Source organism: Endocarpon pusillum, assembly GCF_000464535.1.
Source record: "Endocarpon pusillum Z07020 unplaced genomic scaffold scaffold5526, whole genome shotgun sequence".
Classification (NCBI taxonomy): Eukaryota; Fungi; Ascomycota; class Eurotiomycetes; order Verrucariales; family Verrucariaceae; genus Endocarpon; species Endocarpon pusillum.
In genome coordinates this window covers 98,379-121,988 of record NW_006916523.1, presented here as the reverse complement: position 1 = coordinate 121,988, position 23,610 = coordinate 98,379, and the positions used below count along the sequence as shown (strand labels likewise).

At 50.7% G+C, this 23,610-nt stretch overlaps 7 protein-coding genes across 7 annotated transcripts; 3 read left to right on the top strand and 4 right to left on the bottom strand.

The window, feature by feature from the left end:
* Positions 1-2,292, top strand: EPUS_01850 (uncharacterized protein; the record flags this gene model as incomplete). Its single annotated transcript, XM_007806587.1, has 3 exons — positions 1-48; positions 102-430; positions 516-2,292. 3 exons carry the CDS (start codon positions 1-3, stop codon positions 2,290-2,292), a joined length of 2,154 nt encoding a protein of 717 aa, XP_007804778.1.
* Positions 2,293-2,806: 514 nt separating this feature from the next.
* On the bottom strand, positions 2,807-3,785 carry EPUS_01849 (uncharacterized protein; the record flags this gene model as incomplete). The annotated part of the gene is made up of 2 exons (XM_007806586.1): positions 2,807-3,679; positions 3,741-3,785. 2 exons carry the CDS (start codon positions 3,783-3,785, stop codon positions 2,807-2,809), a joined length of 918 nt encoding a protein of 305 aa, XP_007804777.1.
* A 2,186-nt stretch (positions 3,786-5,971) lies between these two features.
* EPUS_01848 (uncharacterized protein) lies at positions 5,972-8,259 on the top strand (the record flags this gene model as incomplete). Its single annotated transcript, XM_007806585.1, has 2 exons — positions 5,972-6,025; positions 6,295-8,259. 2 exons carry the CDS (start codon positions 5,972-5,974, stop codon positions 8,257-8,259), a joined length of 2,019 nt encoding a protein of 672 aa, XP_007804776.1.
* An 801-nt stretch (positions 8,260-9,060) lies between these two features.
* On the top strand, positions 9,061-11,515 carry EPUS_01847 (uncharacterized protein; the record flags this gene model as incomplete). Its single annotated transcript, XM_007806584.1, has 3 exons — positions 9,061-9,842; positions 9,897-10,393; positions 10,473-11,515. 3 exons carry the CDS (start codon positions 9,061-9,063, stop codon positions 11,513-11,515), a joined length of 2,322 nt encoding a protein of 773 aa, XP_007804775.1.
* A 2,329-nt stretch (positions 11,516-13,844) lies between these two features.
* On the bottom strand, positions 13,845-15,589 carry EPUS_01846 (uncharacterized protein; the record flags this gene model as incomplete). The annotated part of the gene is made up of 2 exons (XM_007806583.1): positions 13,845-15,338; positions 15,422-15,589. 2 exons carry the CDS (start codon positions 15,587-15,589, stop codon positions 13,845-13,847), a joined length of 1,662 nt encoding a protein of 553 aa, XP_007804774.1.
* A 513-nt stretch (positions 15,590-16,102) lies between these two features.
* EPUS_01845 (uncharacterized protein) lies at positions 16,103-19,158 on the bottom strand (the record flags this gene model as incomplete). The annotated part of the gene is made up of 2 exons (XM_007806582.1): positions 16,103-18,511; positions 18,574-19,158. 2 exons carry the CDS (start codon positions 19,156-19,158, stop codon positions 16,103-16,105), a joined length of 2,994 nt encoding a protein of 997 aa, XP_007804773.1.
* A 1,935-nt stretch (positions 19,159-21,093) lies between these two features.
* Positions 21,094-22,346, bottom strand: EPUS_01844 (uncharacterized protein; the record flags this gene model as incomplete). The annotated part of the gene is made up of 4 exons (XM_007806581.1): positions 21,094-21,116; positions 21,179-21,520; positions 21,708-21,888; positions 22,005-22,346. 4 exons carry the CDS (start codon positions 22,344-22,346, stop codon positions 21,094-21,096), a joined length of 888 nt encoding a protein of 295 aa, XP_007804772.1.
* Between the last annotated feature and the right edge of the window lie 1,264 nt (positions 22,347-23,610).

The window sequence follows — 23,610 nt, the reverse complement described above, 5'->3', positions numbered from 1 at the left end:
ATGGAACTTTCGCCTGAGACACGGGAAGTCAATATTGGGGGCCAACAGGTTGATAAGTAAGGGACCCTGTCATGAAAAATCTCGCTCCGAAGGCCGGCTAGCGAGAGGCGGCTCCGAACAACATCCAGCGGGAAACTGGCTTCACCACCGTCCCCGGTGACCTTCATCCGTCATTCTACTTGGCGGGGAATGTGCTTGGTGACATCGGAGAAGGAATGCAGTCTGCTATTGGCAGCCTGCACCGGCAGGAGCAGCAGCAGCAACAAAGTACGACTGGAGCCTCTGAATATGGCTCGCGCCACCCCCATGGACCCACGGCGGAGGAATGGGACTCTGTCAAAGATGTGATCCGCCAGCTCTATGTGCACGATCAACGTTCTCTCAAAGAGGTAAAGCAGGAGTTGGAGACGAAATACAATTTCCGTGCTACGTATGACAAAGCAACTTCCACGCCTCGCTCAGGCCAGCCATGGTACTGGTAACATACTGGAAGTCGGCTAACTCGTTTCAACCAGGGAGCGCATGTTCAAAGCCAGACTTGGGCCTTGGGGTTTGAATAAGAACTCCAAAAACAACGACTGGGGCGCTATGGCAAAACTGCACAAGATCCGCAGGGAGTCCGGTAAATCTGCCACCGAGTTCCTGATCCATGGACGAAGGAGGACCCTCGCACAACTGCGTAAGCATATTAGGAGCAAGTCCATGACCGAGCAACAGTTCCTAGCGGCGGCGCTGAATATCGAAATCCCCTCATACATTCGCTGCTACACACCTGAACAGCAAGACGTTACTGACGAAGCAAGCTGCGCGTCCCAACTGGGTGATGGCAGGTCCGTGCCTGAACCGCTTACAAGTGGCGAGCTACTTCCGTCGCCTACCAAGTTGGGTAAACCCCGTCTTTCCGTCACCAGTCTACTCAATAAGCCCAATAACGATGCTCTTCCATTGGCCGGACAGATTCCATTATCGGAAGCAGTGTCACAGACCGCAGGTCGAGCTGAAGCCCAAATATTGAATCAGCAGCAGCCGTCGCGATCTACTAACGGAATCATGGTTACATCACCGTCGCGGCCTGCACTAAACCTCTCGTCTCCATTGGCTACGCCTTGCCAGCATATCCAAAGTCAACTAAATCGGATGGCACAACAAGCCCTGGTCCCGTCCGCTGCACCGCAATGCAATTTTGAAGATCTCGATTCGTGGGTGTTCCTGACAAATCTCCTTAACGACGCGGATCATAGTCCCATACTAAACTGCTCCCAGTGCAATCAGTCTCTATTTAGCCACTTGAACACTCTTGATGACTATGTCCATGTAAACAGTTTTTCAAATGCGACAACACCCACTTCCTCTCAGCTGATACCTGTATTTACCAGCGAACACCAGGCTGCCGCACTGAAATGGGTGGTACGGTGCTTCTCAGCATGTATTTACATGACTCAAGGGACCTCAAACTTCGCCCAGCAGAGTTTGTTCGATGCCGAGAGCGAGGTTAAAAACATGTTGGAAACGGACAACCCTCTCACCCTGACAAGTCTGCACCTCATTCTCTCCATTCTCCATGTCCATGACCAAGGGAGCATAGTCGAATCAATTGTGGGTTCCGCTTTGAAGGTAGCCAGCAATATGCTTGGCTGCAGGAATCCAATAACCATCACCATCGCATGGATGACAGCAGCTGCCGGACAGAAGCTGCCGCAGCCGGGCCTCGACGCAAGTGCGCTTCGTCGTGTGTGCCAGGACTTTACAGAGCAGTTGGGTGGCAGCCATCCACACTCCATCACAGCACTTTACAACCTTTCCTGGAACCTGATCATCGACGGTGCCTGGGATGAAGCCGAAAGCAATCTGAGACGTCTGTATCAGACATCGTGCCAGGTACTGGGCCTGTCGCATATGCAAACCATTACCGCCCTTACCAGCCTCAGTCGGGTTCTGAGCAACCAGAACAAGAATGCCGCTGCCATCGAGACAATGCAAGAAGCTATTGAGAGAAGCAAGAACACGATTGGGCCAAGCCATCCGTATCGACTAGAATCGAAGAGACGGCTTGCGCTGCTGTATGAAAAGGTTAATGACAAGCCCCAAATGGAGAGCTTGTACTGGGATGTTCTCAGAGGCAGAGTGAAAATGCTTGGTCGAAAGCACCCTTACACAGTCGGTGCTAGGGTTGACCTTGTACAATTGTTGCGCGAGCTCGGAAAGTGGGATGATCACGGCCAGGCTGGACGAGCGATCGAGGCCTTGTTCGAGCAACAGGACGACTGTAAGGCGTGGTATGAAGCCTTTTGAGTTGCATCATACATGACGTTGTGCATGCTCTTGCTAAACGTCTGGTCCTTACTGCCATGAAAAGGAGCAGAGCCAGCCTGCTCATTAGTAGCTAGATTGCCGTTAGCGGTTACTGACAGAGACGCTCCAAGTACTGCTCAGTCATGTAAGTTATCATGCTACAATTTGCCGTTGCGCAGGGACACCTATTGCGGTAGGCTGCTGAAGATCGTGTATCTGTGCAACGGCCTGTGTTGATGATCCACAGCTTTCATTACTAGAACTAAGCTATACCAGCCCGTCAGCTAAGGCCATGACGCTCGAGGAGGTCTCGGTATCTAAGGACGACGTTGAGAGCAGTCGAATGTCCCTTCCAAGCTTCACCATGGGAGCCTACCTGGCAGCATGCAGCATCGATGAGGAAGGCCCTACGGTCCACGTGGGACTAGGCTCTGACGTCGACTACGATACCCGACTGCTCTGATGTCTCACCCGCGTCCCTGTCGCAACACAACACAACGCCTCAATGGTCATCTCAGCTCTTATTCTCGAAAGTCAGGCCCGCTTCTACTCTTTTCGCCCCATAGATCCCTGCTATATCACCTTTGTTCCCCATATGATCCTGTACATCTTTCAGATACTCATCGGCCAGCTGGACATTCTTCATATGCACTCCCGCCTTCTCCGCCAGAGCCATTGCGTGACCGGCATCTTTTCGAGCCAGGGTCGCTGAGAAGAGTGGGTCCTCTCGCTGGTAATAATCGCCAGATCTCATTCGGTTGGAGTATGCGGTATAAGGACCTGGGAACATCGTCTCAATGAACTGATGTAAACCGTCAACACCCAAACCCGTCTTCTCGGCCACGACATGTCCCTCCGAGATCGTCTCGACCATACTCAGTATAAATGTGTTGCCAATCACCTTTAGCAATGTCGCTTTACCAGGCGCCGATCCGCTATAATCGATCACTGTTCTCCCCATCACACCCTCACAATACGGTTTCACCTTGTCGACCTGCTCTTGAAGTCCAGCAAGCACACAAACAAGCTGTCCCGCATCAGCCATTGCAGGCGCGCCGAAAACAGGGCAAGCAACGAAATATGCGCCTTTTGCCTCTACGGCTTTCGCGACCTTATCCGTTGTTTCTGGGTGAACGGTGGAGCAGTCAACGAAGAGCTTGCCCTTGACATCGCCCTGCGTGGCTTGTGTGAGAGTGTCTTGAACGGCGATGTCGTGGCCCAGGCACAGGAAGATTATATCGGATTTTGAAACAGCGTCCTCGATCGAGGTGGCTACGGCGGAATGGCCGATCTCGGAGGAAACGTCTGAGGCGCGGGACGTGGTGCGGTTGTATAGTAGAAGTGGTTTGGAGAGATGGCCTTTTCGGACGAGGTTCTTACACATACCCTACATTTTACGTGGGAACTTAGCGTTGTCCGAAGAGGATCGACGGTTGGGAAAAGCTTACCCTGCCCATGTTACCCAGGCCGATCCAGGCCAGTTGTAGTGCCATTGAGCGCACCCTACTCTGCTAAAGACTGCAAAATCGGAGTTATGAGTTATGAGGGTCTTAGACGATAGATATTACTGCGGAACAACAGCTTCGAGATTTACTTGCCAAATGTAGACGTAGGACGGTCCTCCGGGCCGTATCGGGGTTTTAGATGGAAGTTGAGCTATACAGTACCTAACTACTCGAGTAGTACAGAGTGGTGGCTTCCCATTGAACACACAACCTGAGCGGAGATAACTCCTAGTAGCAGCTGTCGTGGCGGCCTTCTAAATGACAACTTCAACAGCCTTCAGTCTTTCATAGTCATCTCCTGCTGCGCTAAAATCAGCTACACGCAAGAAGCCCACCGGCACTTGCTACGTACGCAACTAGTGGTACAGTGGTGCCCATATACAATGTTTCTTCGCATCGTACGCATCCGATCTACTGAATCATTTGCATATGATAACCTCAGCTAAGTACACATTGATGGATAATTAGACATAACTTTCGGTGGGTCTCTTCCTGCTAATCCGAAAACCCTTCGGCAAGGTGTTGCTAAGAATTCTCCAGCATTGTGAGTACAGTACTAGGACAAAAGTATCCGACCAACCCCACTTTCAGACCCCACCAACATTATCAACTCTCTTCATACAAATTACCATAGTAAGTTATGAACTCTTTGGATTCTAATGAGAAATAGCTAATTTTAATGAGAAATAGCTCAAAATGTTCGCTGATATTCAGAGATTGAGGCTGGCCTAATTTCCTAAATAGGCAGTCAATATTCAGAATCTGGTGTACCATCCTTTGGCCGCAATGACCGCATTCACTCGACTATCCATGCTCTTGACAAGATTGGCCACAGCTTCTTCTCCTATGACATCCCAACCCTTATAAATAGCTCTGAACAATCGTTGATAGTCCTCTTCTGATTTTCCCATATTAATTAGCTCTGGGTGGTGATCATTGATCCATTGCTTGAGTTGCGCCCAGAGATGTTCGATTGGGTTGAGATCAGGACTATAGGCTGGCCATTCCATCAATTCTATGCCCTCCTCTTGAAGCCAATTGATAATCTTCTTCGCAGTATGGATTCGGGCGTTATCTTGCATGAATTTGCGCCCTGGTTCGTATATCCGAGGCATCTGCTCACGAAGCACTGCCAGATAAGAGTTGGCAGTGTATCCTGACTTCTCTGAATCAGGATCACGCTCTAATAACACAATATCTGAACGACCTTCTTTATGAATTACACCCTATATTATAACATTAATATCTTTGCCCTTCTTATATATATTAATCATATCAGAATTCTAACGTTATTATAATATACAAAAGGCCTATGTTTGACACGCCCTAATGCCTCTTTTAAGCAAACATTTATTACTAAAGATAATCTTACTTTATTTAGCCCACGTCTAATTTCGTCGTTCTTGATATTATACAAGTCGTTTAGTAGCTAATTAAGGAGTTAATAAAGGTCTTTTTTTAGCTAACTAATTAGTAATGCCTTTATCTTTAAGGATTCGATAAATAGTCTTTCGATAGACACTAATTCCAACTTCAGACTTGATTTCTTGATAAGTAGCCTTCGGATTAATACGAATAAGACGTAGAATATTGCGTTTTTGAACTCTATTCAAGGTCTGGGGGCGTCCTGAACGAGGCAAGCTTTTGCCTTGGTTGCGCAGTGGATTTTGAACAAGGGTGTCAAAAATGGTGGTTTTGCTACATTGCAAATTTTCTCCAATCTTTTGATTTGTCAACCCCATAGCTTTGTACGCTGAAATTTGACCTCGTTGGTATGGAGATAACTCCTTGCCATAGCTCCTATTAATTTCAAGAGGCGCCAGAGCCTTGCGTTGAGCCATGGTAGTTCTTTGAAAAAGGGTGTAAAAAAAAGCGTGTTCGAAAATGATGCGTTTTGGTCGGATACTTTCGCGCGGGGCTGTAAGTTACTCTGTAAACGACCATTCAGACCACATGTGCCCCAGAATGCGGGGAAACATGCAGGGCGCCACCAGTGCTACCAGTGCCATTGACTCGCAGGCCGGATGGGGTAGATGGTAAGCATTGACAACATGCATGTGCTGCCTAAAAAAATGATTGAATCACACGTCAAATAGACTCTTATCGGTTGCTGTCCTGCAAAACATGCATTCATATCCCTGCTATCCTTCATCCTTCTTTGTTCGAGAGGAAAGATGAGCCAGAGGGGACTGACATGGTCTGGCATTGTGAATTTCACGGGCTCAAAGGTATGCTTAGCTATGATCAACTATGATCGGAAAATGCGATGGCTGACTGGGTGGCTACAACAGTCAGAAGTGAGACCCTCCCGGACCAAAAGTTGTTCCTGCAGAAGACGATGCTTCTCGAATGAACATATTACTGCATCCAGGACGCAAAGCAAGTCACAAGTTCAGAGTCGGGTACAGGGTCAACTGGCGCAGAAAGCCAGGGATAAGCAAGCGGATAGAGTATAGTATACAGCTCTTCCACCGGAAGCACTTGCTCATTCCTACAGGAGTTCTTCATTGACTTGTTGAGCTCCGCTGCCACCAAGCGGGACGCAAAAGCCTACATCACTCGACTCCAAACTACTCCATTGGAACGCAAGGACAACGGCTCCCACACCAAAACCTCCTTCAACCCCGAGAGTCAGATCGCACGCCCAGAGGTTAACCTTGGTACCTTTTTCGGGCATGCAACGGCCGTGGGACAAAGTCCCAAGTTCAGCCAGTACCAAAAATCCGAAAGTGCTGCAGCAACAAACCAGGAACAGGCACATCATCTAGCGCTGGTGAATATTGTTGATGTCCCGAACCTCGATGATTCGGTGCTGCAGGGGATCGGCCTGACCTTGTCCCAACTGTGTCGCCTGAGTATCACCCCATGTGTCGTTCTTGACTTTAGCTCATCGAGCAATGAAGCCGTACAACCATCATGGCGGCAACAAATGGTGCATCAAGCCGAACGGCTGGAAAAAGCTATTTACAAGACCTCTGCTGCATCGGCGCGGATATTGGACCACGTTTATAGTCTGTCAGATGCTACCAGTCCGCCAGGGATCTTCTCCAGAAGACTGCTTATGGCGCCAATCAGAAGCAGGCTCATCCCTATCATCTTGCCTCTGGCTTTCTCCTGCCAGACACAAACGATGACTCCCATCAGTGCACATCAAGCAACTCTGGCTTTGACCCGCGAATTTGCTGGGCTGAATGTTCAGCCAATGCAAGATGAAGACCTAACAAGCATGACACAGCGACTGGAGGCACTCCAAAAACAAACATCATTGGACAGGTTCATCATTCTCGACCCCCAGGGTGGCATTCCTCATCCAGCACTGCATGGATCAATTCATGTCTTCCTAAACATGGAGCAGGAATACGACGATGTGCGAAAGGAATTGCTAGCTCATGCAAAGGCTATAGAACCGTCTTCTGGCCGACCTACTTCTTTACAGGACGAAACCATTTCTCCCTCCATAAGCGATCTGCACCCCATGTCTCTTGAGACCAACCGAGACAAAGTTGCACAGGATGACTTCGTCGCAACTCCGGGTCCTTCACGGCCGGATAATACTAAATCTGCGCGGTCCGAATACACGCGTCACTTAGAGAATCTCGAACTCCTAAGGGCCGTTTTGGCTTACTTACCGTCAACATCATCAGCAATAGTGACAACGCCGCTCGAAGCAGCGAAATCGAGCAAAAGCAGCCGCCAGGAACCCTCTATTTCTGCTGTGGGCACACGAACGCAAAGGAACCCTCTAATTCACAATCTTCTCACCGACAAACCAGCATTTTCAGCTTCCCTACCGATGGGTCGACTGGGCCGATCCAACAATTCTGAGAAGATACCCTCAAATTTGGCAACATCGACCTTTGTAAAAAGAGGCATGCCACTAACGATGATCCCCGACCCCCGGATGACTCCGTGGACGCCCGATAACCAGGGCGAGCGGAAACTAAGGCTGACAGATGCGAGAATCGATCTCTGTCGGCTTGTCCACCTAATCGACGACTCGTTCAATCGCAAACTCGATGTGGAACATTATCTCACCCGCGTTAACGGCCGTATTGCTGGTCTAGTAATAGCCGGCGAGTATGAAGGAGGTGCCCTCTTCACGTGGGAGACTCCTCCTGGGGCATCACCCTCCAATGTGTCGCGTCAGGTTCCATATTTGGATAAGTTTGCTGTTCTGAAGCGCAGCCAAGGCGCCGGTGGTGTGGCGGATATCGTCTTCAATGCAATGGTGCGTGGTTGCTTTCCTAATGGCGTTTGTTGGCGAAGCAGGAGAGACAACCCAGTCAACAAGTGGTACTTCGAGCGGGCAAGGGGAACATGGAAAATTCCTGACACGAATTGGACAATGTTTTGGACAACTGAGGGAGTGGAGGCTGGGGTTGGAGAAAGATTCAGGGACTATGAGGCTGTTTGTCGAAGCGTGGAACCCAGTTGGGCGGATCAGACCAAGGCGGCTGATTGAAAAGGAGGAGGGGTCCTGATCAATCAACACCTGTTCCAACATCTACCGCCTACTTGTTGTCTTTCGAGCTGGAGGAGAGGATCGGCTCACTGACTGTTATGGAATATACCTGTGAATCGTAGTCACCCTCCGCCGACCATTCTGATATATGGCCTTTGCTCTCACCACGCCCGTATGCTCAAGTCGTATGCTTAACTCGAAGGGACAGAAGGCTGTTAAGATGTTTATGTACCAACTTTTGTGTAGTGGTCTGTAAGGCCACATGGACTGCTATAGGCCGGGGTCGGATGGTGTCGAGCCTGTCCTTAGTTAATTATAGCCTTGCGAGGCCGCCTTCTTGACCGCCCCCAATCCATCGGTTCGCAGCCTTTTCTTTGACCCACCTCTGCTCGATAATTGGAGTCAGGCCCGATTTTCGAAACATGCCCGGCTGCTCTATCATCGATTTCAATCGGGTCTGGCCCCGGTCCATCGTCCACTCGCATGCTCTTCGTCCACCTCGTGATTGGCGGCGAAACAGCGTTTGGCCAACCAGACACAACACAGCCCAACAGGAGCACTGACACATTTAGCAAGGTTAGGTTCAATCTGCCTCGACCACCTCCAAGCTTTACCCACGACGGCGTGTGACTAGGTCAGCATACCAGCCATAGATCGATGGCTCAGATCCCAAGCTCCACCCACTCCATCCGGCAAGGCAGCAACAATCAGCTTCTCAAGGAGCCTCACAGCTAAAAGGGCACACGATGCAGTATATCTTGGACAGACTGGAATGTGCCATGTGCATGTGTGCATGCCTGAATGGCTATGCCGTCGATGTTCTTGGGTGTCTGCCTGTTTAAATCTGTTCTGATATTGAATATTCTCCTACCTCGGACACCTTTCGAGCAAGCTATTATATCACTGTTCTCCATTCTACTCGCCGTCTATCTTCTTGTCACTTCTGAGGACCCCGTGGAAGATTCATTGATGGAAGAGGGTGACAAGCCTCCAAAATGTCAAGTGTCCATTTTTGTGAGTGGAGCTGCGCCAGATGCAGAAGATCCTTTAGTATCACCTTGGCTAGAGATGGCAGTATCTCTCGTCGCAGAAGAAGAAGGTGATGATGATAACGCTGTCGATATTGATCACGAACAGCATCACCCACCGCAAGAGCTCTACCTCCTGCTCGACGAAGGACAGACACCTCCTCCAATACGGGATATAGTGCTCAATTCGCTCAATATACCAGAGGATGCCGTCCCTGTGTCTGAAATGCCCCAGGCATCAGAAGAGCCTCCCAGTGACCCTTACGTAGAGGAGATTCCCGACAGCAGGGGAGCACTTCAAGTCACACCGGTAGGCAGTCCCTCTGACATGAGCCACAGCCCGTCTACATCAACCACCTCATCATCTTTGAGTACAAGTCCAACTACCAATGGCAGTGTCGACGGTGCTAGATCTGGATCGAACAAGTCCATATTCTCTGCGCTCCTATCATCAAGGACAAATATCATTGGACCTATGAAGCAGGCTATGAAGGATCGTCCCTCAATAGGGAAGAGTGCTACGTACGAAAGGTCACCCAGAGCGGTCAGATCCTTGTGAGTATTCTCCCGTCCACCAGGATTACCAAAGTGGTAACATCTGCCCTTTAGCAAATCTGAGTGCGCGTCATGCTTGGAGGATCTGCCCACTAGAAAGATGTACAAGCTCGAATGCAAGCATTCATATTGTCGGGAGTGCATCACAACCTTGATCACCACTGCCGTACAGACCGAATCGATGTTTCCTCCAAAATGCTGTCTGGTAGAGATTCCGATCAAAGACATCCTCAGCACCCTTGACAAAGTACAGAAGGAACTCTACAAATCCAAGGCCGCCGAATATACTTTAAAGCCCGAAAATCGGTGGTACTGTCCTGACCCGAAATGTCAGAAATGGATCCCTCCCAGCAAACTACACAGATTGCGGGCCGGGGGTGCTAAATGTCCCAGTTGTGACACAAGGATATGCGGGTATTGTCGTGGCGCGGCACATGCAGCAGGCGCTGACTGTCCGGAGGACTTTGGACTAGAAGCCACCCTCGAGGAAGCAGAACGTCAGGGCTGGAGAAGATGTCACAAATGTCGCGCTCTGGTCGAACTCACCACCGGTTGCAGGCACATAACCTGCAAATGTGGAGCGCAATTCTGCTACACCTGCGGCGCCAAATGGCGTACCTGTTCATGCAGCGACCGCACGCCGGGTTGCTCGCGATGTGCTTTCTCGGGAAGAGGAGGAGGATCTCGCTCGGGCCGTCTCCGCGATTGAGGAGATGGAGCGTCGCGAGGCAGAGGAGCGGCAAAGAAGGGAAGAATATCAACGGACTTCGGAAGCTAAGGAGCGCAGGAGGAGGCAACATCTTGAACGTCTGGAAGCCGAAAAGAGGAGAATAGAGCAAGAAGAGGCTACCAGACGACGTGAACAAGCTATTCGCAAATCCCTCACGGAACGGTTCGATTACCTTCAAGGCGCACTGCTAGAGATTCAGCAATTCCAACAATCGAGCCTCATCTCTCGCCACAACAGCGAGATTACCAGCATCATCGAGGAAGCAGAGCACGAACGGGCGGTCCAAAAGGCCGAATCAGACAGCCTACATATGAAGCTCGACTCCAACTCCACGCTGCGACGGAATATACTTCAATCAGCACACATGGCAGCGGTTAGCAAACTGACCTCGGAACACGAAGCGGAAGAAGACGACACTTTCCTATCGATGCAGACGCATCTCCGGGGCAAGCCGAATCAGGAGTCACGGCTCAACACGGTTCTCGATAAACTCCGGCAGCGCCAGAAAGTGGAAATGGATATATTGGTTTGCTCGCAAAAGGCCGAGACAACCGGTCTTGCGGAAAATGTGGCGGTGGAGCGCAAGGCGCTCGTGCTGGGATACGAGGTCCAATCTGTGATTCAGAACCACAAGTTCCGGGAAAGCGGCATTACCTTGAAAAAGACGGTACTGGCAGAGCGGAAGTGGTTCGAGGTCATCGCTGAGAGGAGACGGGTCATGATGCAGGAGCTGCAGAGGAGGTTGTGGGAGGACAGCGGCCTCGACCCGGTTTCGGCTGCGAGGACAGTTGTGCCTGGTGGGGGAGGGCAGGTTGGGGTGGCATCGTCCTCGGAGTCCGCGACCCAGGGCGGAAGATCCAGCACGGATGAATTATTCCTGGTGTTAGAAGCGAGGAGGGAGAGCTGGTCTCGGCCTCGTCATGTGGGGTCGGTTGGTGCGTAGGCGAGTGTGGTTAGGTCAGTCTATGATTGGGGTCTGTGGTTGTTGATGATGTAGATGCAGAAATATCGGATCATTCCGGGGTTTTTATTATATACAATATAGACCCCCTTGCGAAAAAAGATAAAAAAAAAACCTAGGCCGTTTGTGGCGCGGAGTTGCTGGCGACGTTTCCTTAAATAGAAAACAGCTCATGAGGACCAAGTGAATAGATTTGAGTTCTGATTCTTCCAACACCGATTTCGGGATATATAAGACCTTTTTGGGGGGGAAGAAGTAAGAATCGTCATCTTTAGAGTTTGTCACGGCTGCCATGCTTGTCGGCCGCTAGCGCTAGGGCCGCCGGGTATTGATTGGCACTACGCGTTAGTAAGGGGCATGCTCGCTATATAGGAGCGACCCCAGTGCCATCCTCGTCGGCTCTGCAGTCTTAGGATAGCACTCAACATGGGCTGAAGATCTCGCGCACTCGTCGCCTGCTTCCAACGTGACACGTGACAGAGTTGACCCTAACATTTTAAGATCTAGATTGCCAATCATTTCTACCAGTAGAATTAGCAGGTTTCTGACTAACTTACATTTTATCATACCGTTCCTCGGATCTTTATGATGTACAATGCCTCTAAGAATTGTTTCTATTTGAGGACGAAGACGAGGATGACGGGGACAGACATCGAGCCGCGTCAGCAATTCCCCTAAATAATACCACGCCTAATAAGGTCCGTAATGCACGCACAGCAAAGGCTGACGGGACCTCTGGGCCACTGGCCACGTTCGGGACGAGGCCAATAATACGACTCCGCCGCCCGCCGCCGACCGGCTTGGGGATCGAGGCCAACTTGAGTGCGCAGTAGTTCTATTCATCTAACTTAACTTAGGGTGTTCCCCAGTGACGTGACTTGGGGGCCAAGATGGCAGAGCAGAGCAGCGCAGTGTAGTGCAGCATAGAGCAGCGCAGAGTCGAGTCGAGAGCGCTGTATTCAGCGTGTTTCGTTCCCATTTTGAGTCCCAATCGAGTCCCAATAAATCAAATCAAATCAAATGCTGGGCAGGGCAAAAACAAAACCAACATCCGCCGTGCTTTTGTTAAATCAAATCAAGGACTTTTTTGGGGGGGGATTTGGGAAATCATTCCCATGAAAAAAAAAGGGTCTTGGCAGAAAGGGGTTGGAAAAATCTTTTAAAGATTTACTTCGTTAATCTTTTGATAAAAGGTCTTGGCGGACTCCGGTTTCTTGAGATGAAAAAATCCTTGAGAAGTCAGTCCTCCTGGTTAACAAAAACATTGCTTACCTACTAACTAACATCTGCCCTCTGCGGATTTAGATGGGGGTAGATCAGATGGGGGGTTATGATTTGGGGTTTATTTGGGTTTGATGGATACACTGGCCTATCTATTATATATATATTATTGCTCGTGTTATGTGGTCTCCCCCTCTTCCTTTCTTCCTCCTCTTCTTCTTCTCTTTTATTCTGTGTCTGACTTGGAACCGAAAGTCATCTGTCTTTTTCATTCTATCTATTTTATTCTCTGTATGTTGATTTTGAGATCACTGTCTCTTTTTCTCTCTTTCTGTTCGGCTATGTGCGTTTTGATAAAAGGAGGAAAAGGGGAAAAAAGGGAAAGAGAGAGGAAAAGGGGGGGGATTGATTTGAGCTTTTCTTGGCTTACGTTCTGTTGTTTGTGATTGGCGGCTCTGATTGCAGATCGGGTGAGAATTCTGTCTGTTGCATGGCGGGAATGTGCTGGAGCTGAGGTGTTTTTTCTTTCTTTCTTTCTCGTTGCTCGGGAAAAGGGTGTAAAGATGTTGGATGCTGGATGTGTACGTGCCTATGTGGTGGTTCTTACCAGGTGGGGATGATTGACATAGGAGCAGAGGAACGGAAATAGTAGAGCCATCGAGGCGGGCAGGGAACAAACAGGATGTTGATCAAGGGATACGGGAAAGTGAACGCGTCTTGGGGATTTGAGCAGTTTGAGTGGATGCGGATGGCTGGATGAACGGACGGCGAAATCGTATGTTGTAAGATAGTCTCTGGATGATTGACCACTGATCTGACTAGGAGTCTCTTCTGTATTGTTTCAGACGAGTCTTTCATGATCAACTGGTGCACGTACGCTGGGGCATTGGGGGTTGAGAAGTGAAATCTAACATCTAAGATTCTGGATACACGGACAGCATAGAGGAGGATGGAATCTTGTTTTCGGATGACTGATCGGTTGATCTACCTTTCTCTTCTGTCTCCTTGTCCATGCCCTCCCTGGTTCTTCTTTTTTTCTGTCTTCTTTTGGTTGGGAATTCGACTCTTGCTATCACAATCCAACCGTGTCTCACGACCCTTCCACTCCACCCCCAAACCCGACAGGGACTCTCTTCCCGCCGGCCTCCGGCAAGATAGCCAAGACCTTGTAAATCCTGCCCATGCCTCCGCCACCTTTCTCAACCAATCTCTTCCAACTGCCCATCAAAACTCTCTTCTTCTCTTCTAAGCCCCCTCCCCTCCCACTTCTCCCCACATCCACCCCCTTCTCAAGCCCTTGAATCAACATCCCAACCCTCTCCGCACCGCCCAACGCCCCAAGGAAGTCCCCCTGCTCCACCGGTCCCCACACCTCCACTCCTCCACTCGCCTGCACCGCCCCTTCCGCCAGCGCAGTAAAATCCACATCTGCGCTCAGATCCACCAACCCGGGCTCACTGAACGGAGAAACGCGTTTGTGATTCTTGATTCCCCTCAGACTGTTCAGCGGAACGGTGGAGGAGGGGCCGTAGTCGATTATCAATGCTGCACCACTAGAAATCTTACTCCCGGGTGGTGGAGAGGTGATGGGGGTGGTGGTTCGTTCCGATCTGTTCACGTTGTTGGGCGCTCTCTTTTCGCCACCTATGCGTCGGGCAAAGTCGGCGATGTAGCGGAGTGAGTCCGGGGAGATTTCTATCGAGGACCCGGCCTGGGATTTGAGGGCTTGATAGCGGGGAGAGGATTCGGGGAGGAGAAGGGAGGAGCGGGTTGAGGTTTTGGAGAGCGCGAGTTGGAATTCGGGAGTTGAATCTATTTCTGCCTGGGTGGAGAGTGGCGAGGCTGATGAGGGCTTAGGGGTCGGTGTGACTAGGAGTTCGCGCCATTGGTTGTTTGTCCTGGGGGTGGTTGATGATGAAGATGGAACAGATGTCGAGGTGGAACGACGGGTTGGAGCCAGAAGACGCTTGCCGGCCGAGTCGACGAGTGATGATGATGTCTTTGCCTCCGTCTCTGATGCTGGGTGCTGCGATTCAAAAGCGTGAATCGGCAGCGCATCGAAGAATTCATGCGCAATGATGAACGGCATCTTCGCCTTCTCCTCGTCCTTTGGGAGCAAATTGATATCTTGCACCCAAAACACGGGGATTCCCTCATACCTGCTCACACACCTCCAGCCCATCTGCGTCTTGACCATCTCTTGATTGTCCCCACACAGCACCCGCCTCTGCTTCTCCCTCAGCCCGTCTCCCGCCTCAACCAGATACACCCCTTCAATGCTCGCCGCCAACTCCTTGAACGTAGCAATCGTCCTTAGCATGTCATCCATCAGCGTACCTCTCCCCGGGCCAACTTCAATGAGCTGCACGCCACCCCTCCGCCTTCCCTGCGCCATCCATTCTGTAACGAACCATATGGCGACCAGCTCACCAAACACCTGGCATATTTCCGGCGAGGTGATGAAGTCGCCTTTGCTGCCGAATTGGTCTGATGACGTCTCGGCGCGGGTGGTGGTGTAATAACCGCCTTGAGGCGAGGTGAGGCATTGTCGCATGTATGCTGCGATAGAGATGGGGCCTGTGGCCTGAGAGGGCAAGGGTCCGATTAGCTGGTTCCTGTAATGGTATCCGTGGGGCTTGATGCTAGAAAGGTGGTAGGGGGCCAAACCTCGATGGCTTCAGCGATGGTCTTCGCAAGTGGTGTAGACCATGATCTGCTCCCTACCGTGGTGGAAGACCACCGCAGCTGCAGCAGATGAAGCTTGATTTGGCGTGGCGGACGACCTGCTTGCGTCGCAGCAATGCGTCGACTCAGCGGTATTGCTCCATTGCGCATGTCTCCACGGAGGGATTGCAGACAGCGAGCGTGCCAGGTGGTGCAAGAACGCTCGTGAAGCTTGTTGTGGGGGACGTCGGAGGGGGGGAGACGGCTACATCTTAGAGTACGTAGTAGTTAGGTAGCTTATGGTGGTGGGTTGCCCTGGTGGATTGCCCTGGTAATTGGATCCGAGGCTCACTGTGGCTCCGAATTGGGAGATTCAATCACGCCGTGGCAGATTGCTGGATGCCAGAGTGCTGGATGCCAGAGTGCTGGATGCCAGAGAATGTAAAGCGGCTCTCACTTCAATAGCATGTCTATGCCGCTCAGCGGGAGTTGACAAGTGTACAAGGGCAGAGTCTGCCGAGGTGAAGACTAATAGAACACAACACAACACAACACAACACAGCCCTCTGTCCCCAAGACTCAGGGCGAGAGAACATCTCCCCGCTGAAAGCCTGTAGGGAATCCCAATACTAATATACACCAGCTGAGCCGTAACTCCTGTAGTGACACCCGCACTCCACGCCCTCATAGAACCACCCAATCCTTCCTGCTCCCCTCCTCTCCTGACTTTTCGACAGACTGCTTCCACGCCTTGCTCCACCCTTCAGACACTGGAGATGAATCAAAACTCTGTCTTGCCGGTCGGTTGTCTCGGTTGTCTTTTCGTGAGAAACCCGGGTCTCCCCGTGAGAAACCCGAGTCTCGTTCCGGCCGTCGACTCGCCCGATCATCTCTGTGTGACATGGGAGAATCCGAGCCTCGATACGGCCTCCGCTCATCACCACTTCCTTTGAACAAGCCATGCCGCGGCGAACCTCGTTCTGGCCGTCGGTCTTCTCGATTATTTCTGCGGAACATAGGAGGACCCGAAGCTCGTTCACGCCGTCGGTCTCCTGGGCTGTCCCTAGATGACCTTGGATACGCGGAACCGCGTCCCGGCGGTCGATCCTCTTGATAGCCACCGTATGACATAGAAAACTGTGGAAATCGTCCCGTCCCTTCGTCCTCTCGAGCACCCCTGGATGACATGGGCGGCCGCGAACCTCCTTTTGGCCAATGGTTCTCTCTAGCATCTTGTCCAGATCTATGACTTTGCTCTTGCCACCGCTCTTCTCGACCACGATGCCGGGGACCTCGTTCTGATCGCCGGTCATCTCGAGTATTTCCTCCCTCACTCTCTTCCAAATCCCTCCGGAAAGGGTGCCGCTTCTCCAAATCCACCACCCTCGGTCCTCTGATCTTCTGATCACTGCTCCGGCCCAGCTTGTCCGGATACCTTTTGGATCTAAACACTGCACCCTGCTCCTTGAAAGTGTCTTCGAACGCTTCACTATCAGATTTCAAGCGTGAAGGAGATACGGCCTCTGGATGGAGCTTCTGAAGTGCTTGGCTGACCTCTCTTTTTTGACAGGTGAAGGCTGTGGCCAATTTCTCCGTCATTTTTAGTCTGTAATTGAGAAGCTTGTCATAAGCGCTGTTAAGGGTCTGCATGAATTCGAGAAGATCTTCTGGTGGAGACCGTGGTTCTTTGTTGTCAAACTTGTTACTGCGATGTGGAGAGCGCGAACGACCCACGAAGAGCTTCTCGTCAGCCTCATCTTCGTCCTCGTTTCTCCCCTCTCCATCATCCCCAGCCCACTCGCTCACAATGGCTCTGTAATCCAAATCAGAATAAGTGAAACGGCGAACTGCTTTGATGAGGTTGTTTGCCCCGGGCTCCGCATTGAATTCGCCTTCAATCTCGGATGATATGCCAGGTGTGGTAACCATCGCTAGAGATAGATACATGGTCATAATCTTAAGATCCGGTTTGCTCAGCTTGCTCTGCATGAGATCGAGGATCGTTGACGCATATGTGAAGACGTTTGGATTCTTGAAGTCCCTTGCACAAGTTGACATGGCGATCACAAAGGTACCCCGTCGGTACCAAACACCCTCCAGAGCACCATTGACTGGATGGCGAAGCAGATCGCAGATTTCTTTGCTGGACCGAGACATGCGCAGAAGACGTAGGTATGAGTGGAGGTTGTCGTCGTCGGGCATAACAAAAGGCTCGTTATCCGGATGTGTGAGCTTGGCCCAATATTGTTTGCCCACCGGTATCTGCTTGAGCTTGATGGCAGCCTCGATCAGCAGAGAAAGCACGTTGTTGGCCACATTCGCATACGGCGATGTCGTATCGGCGCCATCCCTTCCTCCCATCTGTCGATGCGACAAGTCGACAACCGCAAATTCATTCTTGACTTTGTGGGCCGCTTCGTCCGCAACAGCCAGCTCCAGCTGCTCAAGATCAGGCGATGCATCGTCTGCCTCTGGCGGGGGCAAAGCTAGCGCATCTTGCAATGGTTGAGTGTTCTCCTTATGCCGATTGACCATTGGTGGCGTCACTCGAGGCAAGCCCATTGTCTGCTGCACCAGAGAGAAAATATCATCCCAGTCCTGCCTCTGTCCAAGCAGTAGCAACCGTCCCATGGCACAGACCAAGGTCTGGTCGATGTTCACCTCACCTGACCTCCACCGACTGATGACGTCCTCCCACAATTTCCTTCCCTCGCGGATCGCATTTTGTATCACCTTGGCAGCAGCCTCCTGATCTCCATCCGTTTCTGCTAACTGCCCAGCATCCCTAATGGCACATGCCTGCATGGTGTTGAGGATAGTGGTGTAGGTCCATTTATCCGCTGAGCCGGGACCTCGATCTGGTAAACGACCTGCCACGGACCAAAGAGCATCCATATTCAAAGCTCGGCCCAGACAGTTGATTATCGCATTGCTGTGTATGATACTAGGTTTGATATTCGACTCGGGCCGGAATATCGAATCGTAGACCTTCATTGCATCTTCCACTGCGTGTGGTTTCCTGTGATGCATCGTGAAACCACGTAGCATTATCGTGTAGGTGTGTGCATCTGGTTTATGTCCTCTTTTCTTCATCTGTTCTGGGCATCAGCATGGTTCTTGGACGAATCTTGTCCAGCCAGCGCAGTACGCAATACGGAACTTGCCTCATTAAAGACCTTGAAAGCCTCGCGCGTTAAGCTTTTGCTCATGTAGTAGTCCATGATATGATTCCAGCTGACAACACTATCGACGCCCTTGCTCCCATCAGCGCCTGGTATCTTCTCGCTTAATCTAACCATCTCCAACGCCTGTAATGGAATGCCAGCTTTGAGCTTGTCCAAGACCGCCTGTGCCAGCTTCAAAGCATCCCCACCTGTCCATTTCAGCTCCGTTTGAAGACCTGTATCAGATGTGTACTTGGACAAAACCTTAGTGGTATCGTCTGGCTTTCTGATGTCAAGGTGATGCTTGTTGAATTCTTTTGCTCTGAGATTGCGAAGCGATACGGGCCCTGGTCCCCGAATTCTTTCGCTCCTGCTCATGGGGGTCTCCTTCTTTCTAAAGGCTTGTCTAAGAAGCTTGAGGTGGTGGCCCTTCTGGATGCTTGCGATGGTGGCATGGTTTCTGGTCGAAGAAGTCGTGGTTGGGGAGGGTAAAAGGACATCAGGATGTGCACTTTGCAGATCAAGGATGACAAGAGAACGGATGCTTCGTCTGAGGCAGGAGTGGCAGGTCAACATTGAATGGAGGTCGCTACGTTCATACAGACTGCGTTCACGAGCGCGAAGACAGCAAGAGCTTGTCACCTTTTTTTTTCTGCTTTGGAGTTAGCGTAATCGAAACCGTGAGCCCAGGGGACAACGTTTCCCGCAAAGTTTAATACAGCATGTTTTGGCCAATACACCGTATCGTATTCAGTGCCGCCGGAAAGTCTCTGCCAGCGCTGGCAGATAGTTATTAGTTATTAATTATTGACAGCTCTAAGCGTCTGTAGCAGGCACGCGACGGCCATTACTTATGAAAGCTTATCTCACTCTAGTAGCGGAGGCTTCTTGGCGGCACCGAGTAAGTAGTACATAGCAGGAAGAGACCCTCTCAGAATAATGCTAGGGGAGCCATCAAAGTGCGCTTAGAGTAGCCTGGCGGTAGGATTGCTTACGACGTAGAGAGTACAAGGATACACAGCTTAGTCGTCCGTGATTCAATAAAACCCCATTATCTATAACGTACAGAGTACTTTGCTGAAAATATGGTCACAGCATGGCCCAAATATGCTTCTCTTATCATATTACTATTAGTATGGTGGTCATTTGACAGAATGGCTGTCATTTCCACCAGCCGCACTTAGCTCATACCTTTAACTACCCTTTCTACTACATCCCTTTCCCTACTACCTAAGACCATCCAATACAGACTATGCCATCCGCATCTTTACAACGATGATCAAGTAACAGATCCAGCTCACCATCAACGGTGGTCGCGTTTTCTCAATTGCCTGCGGCCCTTACGTACTGTGTCAAGACCATACAGACACCCAACAGATCCGACCTTGAAAAAGCCAAGAGACATATCCAGGTTGCACATAATCCTTCAAGCAGCAGGGACAACTTTTACGTACTCAGACACATTCTAGAAGCATGCCATCGAACAACCCATCGGCCAGATGAAACACATGGCAGATCGTGTCTGATCGACATACTAACGACCGAGACTGCAGCAAACCAAACTCAACCTACATAGACCATGAAACCCAAAGCATGAAACCGCAAACGAGGAAGCCCGCACCACTGCAATAATCCCGCAGCTTAGAACCTGCCTGGTATGAAACTCAGGTGATGAAGCTACTAAGATAGCTGCATCATTGGTCTTGTGTAACCCCAATGTTTGGAGTGACGGAAATAGAAATGCATACCACCACGTAGGTCAAGCTAAAGAATGAACTATTGCCAGGGTCTGTCTTCCATGCATTGTGCTACTTCTTTCCATACTAAATAAGTCAAGCAAGTGAAAAATAGGTGGGAGGTCTAAAATAGTTGCCACGTTTCCCTTATACAACGTGTTACTTCCCAGCAAGTACACAGTAGTTCAAAGTCAAAATGGTGAAAATGGTCAAAGTGGTCACAAGAAAGCGGAGCCAGGTGTTTGGGTAATGAGAACTGCTGGACTGACTCTATTTTCGAACTTGTAACACACAATAAACCACCGTCTACCACACCTCCTTGTTTCCCCTTCTAGGATGAGCTCGAGAAAGTGAACTTGTTGGCGGTGAAGTAGAAAGACTGCAATGTCGTGACTGCAAAGCACACAATGTACATGGGATGGTGCCATAGTAGAGGTAGAAGGATGCTATTCGACCGAGCATTCTTTTTACCCATGAGAGGGAGAGGCTGAAGCTGAAGCTGAGGCCGAAGACGATGCAAAGAAACGAGCAATCAAGCAAGAAAATGCCCCAGAAGAAAAAAACAAACAGTGCTCAGGTATTTAGCCTGTCTTATCAACGTATCGTCCACTGTGCAATTTCGTTGAGAAAGGACATGGCCACCCGTTCAATGCAACAACTCCATGATTCATGCCCGTTCCAGCGTTTCCATTAGATCCTCCACTCCCACCTGGGTATCTGTTGGTTTCAAGTGTTGGTAACGCGACGACAACGGGGACGATGAAGCATGTAGTCATTAATTCTGGTAGTTGGCATTGTCTGCGTTGACCGTTAGCTATCAGCATGAACAACACTAGAGGGGAGGGCAGAAAACGGCTTACGCTGCTGGTAGACCTGCCCCTGTTGGCCGTAGGGTGATTGGGGAGGAGGGTACTGGCCGTACTGGCCGATTTGACCATTACCTTGCTGGTAGACCATGCCACCTTGTTGCGCGGGGTATGGACTGGGGACCTCACCAGCTTGAGCAGACTGGTAGCCAATGGGTGGCAGCTGAGGGCGTGAACCTGGCTGGTAGGTTGGCCCTTGGCCCGCTTGGGGTTGATCAGGCTGACCATCGACTTGGGTGGCGGCAGCTTGAGCACGATTTCGCTCTTCTTCCTGCTTGCGCTGCGTCTCTTCCTCCTTCTTGCGAGCTTTCCATTCTTTGCGGATCTCCTTGAATTCTGTTCATGAATGTCAGTGAGATGGAATATCAGATGTGCTAAGGTAGTGCAATTAGATGGGGCCCGCTATTCTGGCACTACTGCGACCATGAGGCCTGACCATGTGTTTGTGTAACACGACTAAGGAACGCGTCTAACCCAAAAAAGGGATTTGCGATCAGCAAGGGAAACAACAATATTTGCTTACCTTCAGGAGTTCTCTTGATGCCGTGGGATTGCATGGTCACATGTGCATTCAAATGATTCAATGTGCCATAGGCCTTCTCGCAGCCATTCCAGCCACACTTGTACATTCTCTCAATTTCCTCATATCGACGACGCGGCCGCTTGTGCTGCTGGGCGCCCGGGATAGGAACAAAAGAGTACACCTGCAGAACAGCCAGATTAGCTACTGGTCCACTGACAACCTGCACTTCTTCCACGATGAAAAACAAAAGGGGACGCGTCATAAACTAGCCTCTGAGACTAAGAGAGATGAACACACCTGTCCTGAACGTGAGCCTGCAGTGGCGGGTGATGCAGAATTCACATTCGGACCAGCACTGTACTGTCCTGGCATGCCGTGAGAGTGACCATACTGAGGTGGCCAGTCGGGAGGGTTGGGTCGATACATCCCCGGAGGAGGCTGGTTCGGGTAGTGCGGCATCTCGTGCGGGCCTTGCGCGTTGTAGGGCGAATAAGGCGGTGGATAGGCAGGACTGGTCTGTTGGGCGATGGATGGATCTATAGGAACGTCGCTGTCAGATTTCATGCGATTGGCAGCACGATGGTCATGTGGTGGTCCACCATCTTGCAGGGACAGTGACGGACTTGTTGCTTGAGCCATGCTCCCAACGGCACCTTGATGTTGAGATGTGTGTTGGTACTGCGGTTGACGCGTGATGTATTCGGCTGGATACCCGGCTGAGCGCGCTGACGACGAATTCAGGTCGTAGTCGGATTGCGGCGTATTCGAATTCGACAGGCTAGTAGTGGCAGATCGAACTTCTGACTGCGGTGTGTACTGGGCAGTAGACGCGTGATCTGTAATTTTTTGGAGGGGGTCTCAGAAATGTGTTCCTTCTCGATGGTGAACGCGTGACGGAGTGCTAACCTGACTGCGAGTAATCAGATGCACTTCTGTCCATAAAACAGTCGCTCGGTCGTATGGACGCCGTGATCCCACGTCTAGGCACGGCCCTGACACAGGCGTGGATGGGGGGGTACGAGAGTGAGGATCTCGTCGAACTGAGGTACAGGCGACTGGATGGTCAACACCAGCGCCGGTATGCGGGTAGGGGCAATAATGCGTTCACGGCGGGCAAACTAGATGAAGACGGTTCGAGCTTGTGAGAAGGGATCCAGGTGGTTCTTGACAGCTCGCGCAGTTGATGAAAGAGGCAAGGTGCGACAGTGGGCGGCTAGTGATCTTATGGAGTAGCCCCTTCACAAGCTCTGTTGAGCAAGGTATTGATTGAGATCAACGGTGGGACGGTGTGAGTCTTAGATCGAGGAGAGAATCAGAAGCCAGGTAAAATGAGGCAACGTGGATAATTTTCCCTGAGGAATAGTGTGGGAAAGCAGTGAGACCGGCTTGTTTGATGGCGTGTTTCTGATACCGGAGAGAGGATGGATAGTGGTAGACTCGGCTCTTTTTGATCTAAGAGCTAGTTGATGGAGGGACAAGCTGGCTTTTGCTTCGCCTTATTTTTTTCTGTCTCTGATGGCAGACAGAGCACCTGTCAGGCAAACCTGAGTTATGACTTGTTCGGCAGGTCCGCTCCAGGTCCCCTTTTTTTTTTCCCTCTGCCAGCCGGGCGATGGGCACTTTGGACGAGGGCGAACAGCCACTTGGAAGGCCAATAGAGTTTTTGCCTTTCGCTATGTGGAAGAGTGATGACACTGAAATGGATGGGCGCTATGCCACGCTAAAGCAAAGACTAGTGGTGGTCAAAGTTAGACTCAGTGATCAAAGTGTGGGTTAGTGAAGATCAAGTTAGGCGCATGAGCATGCAGGCCAAACTTGGTTTGATCAAGAGACTAGGCCCCAAAACACACGGGTAACCAATCTGGCTCCGAGGCAGAAAATGTTTTGAATCCACCGGGCACAC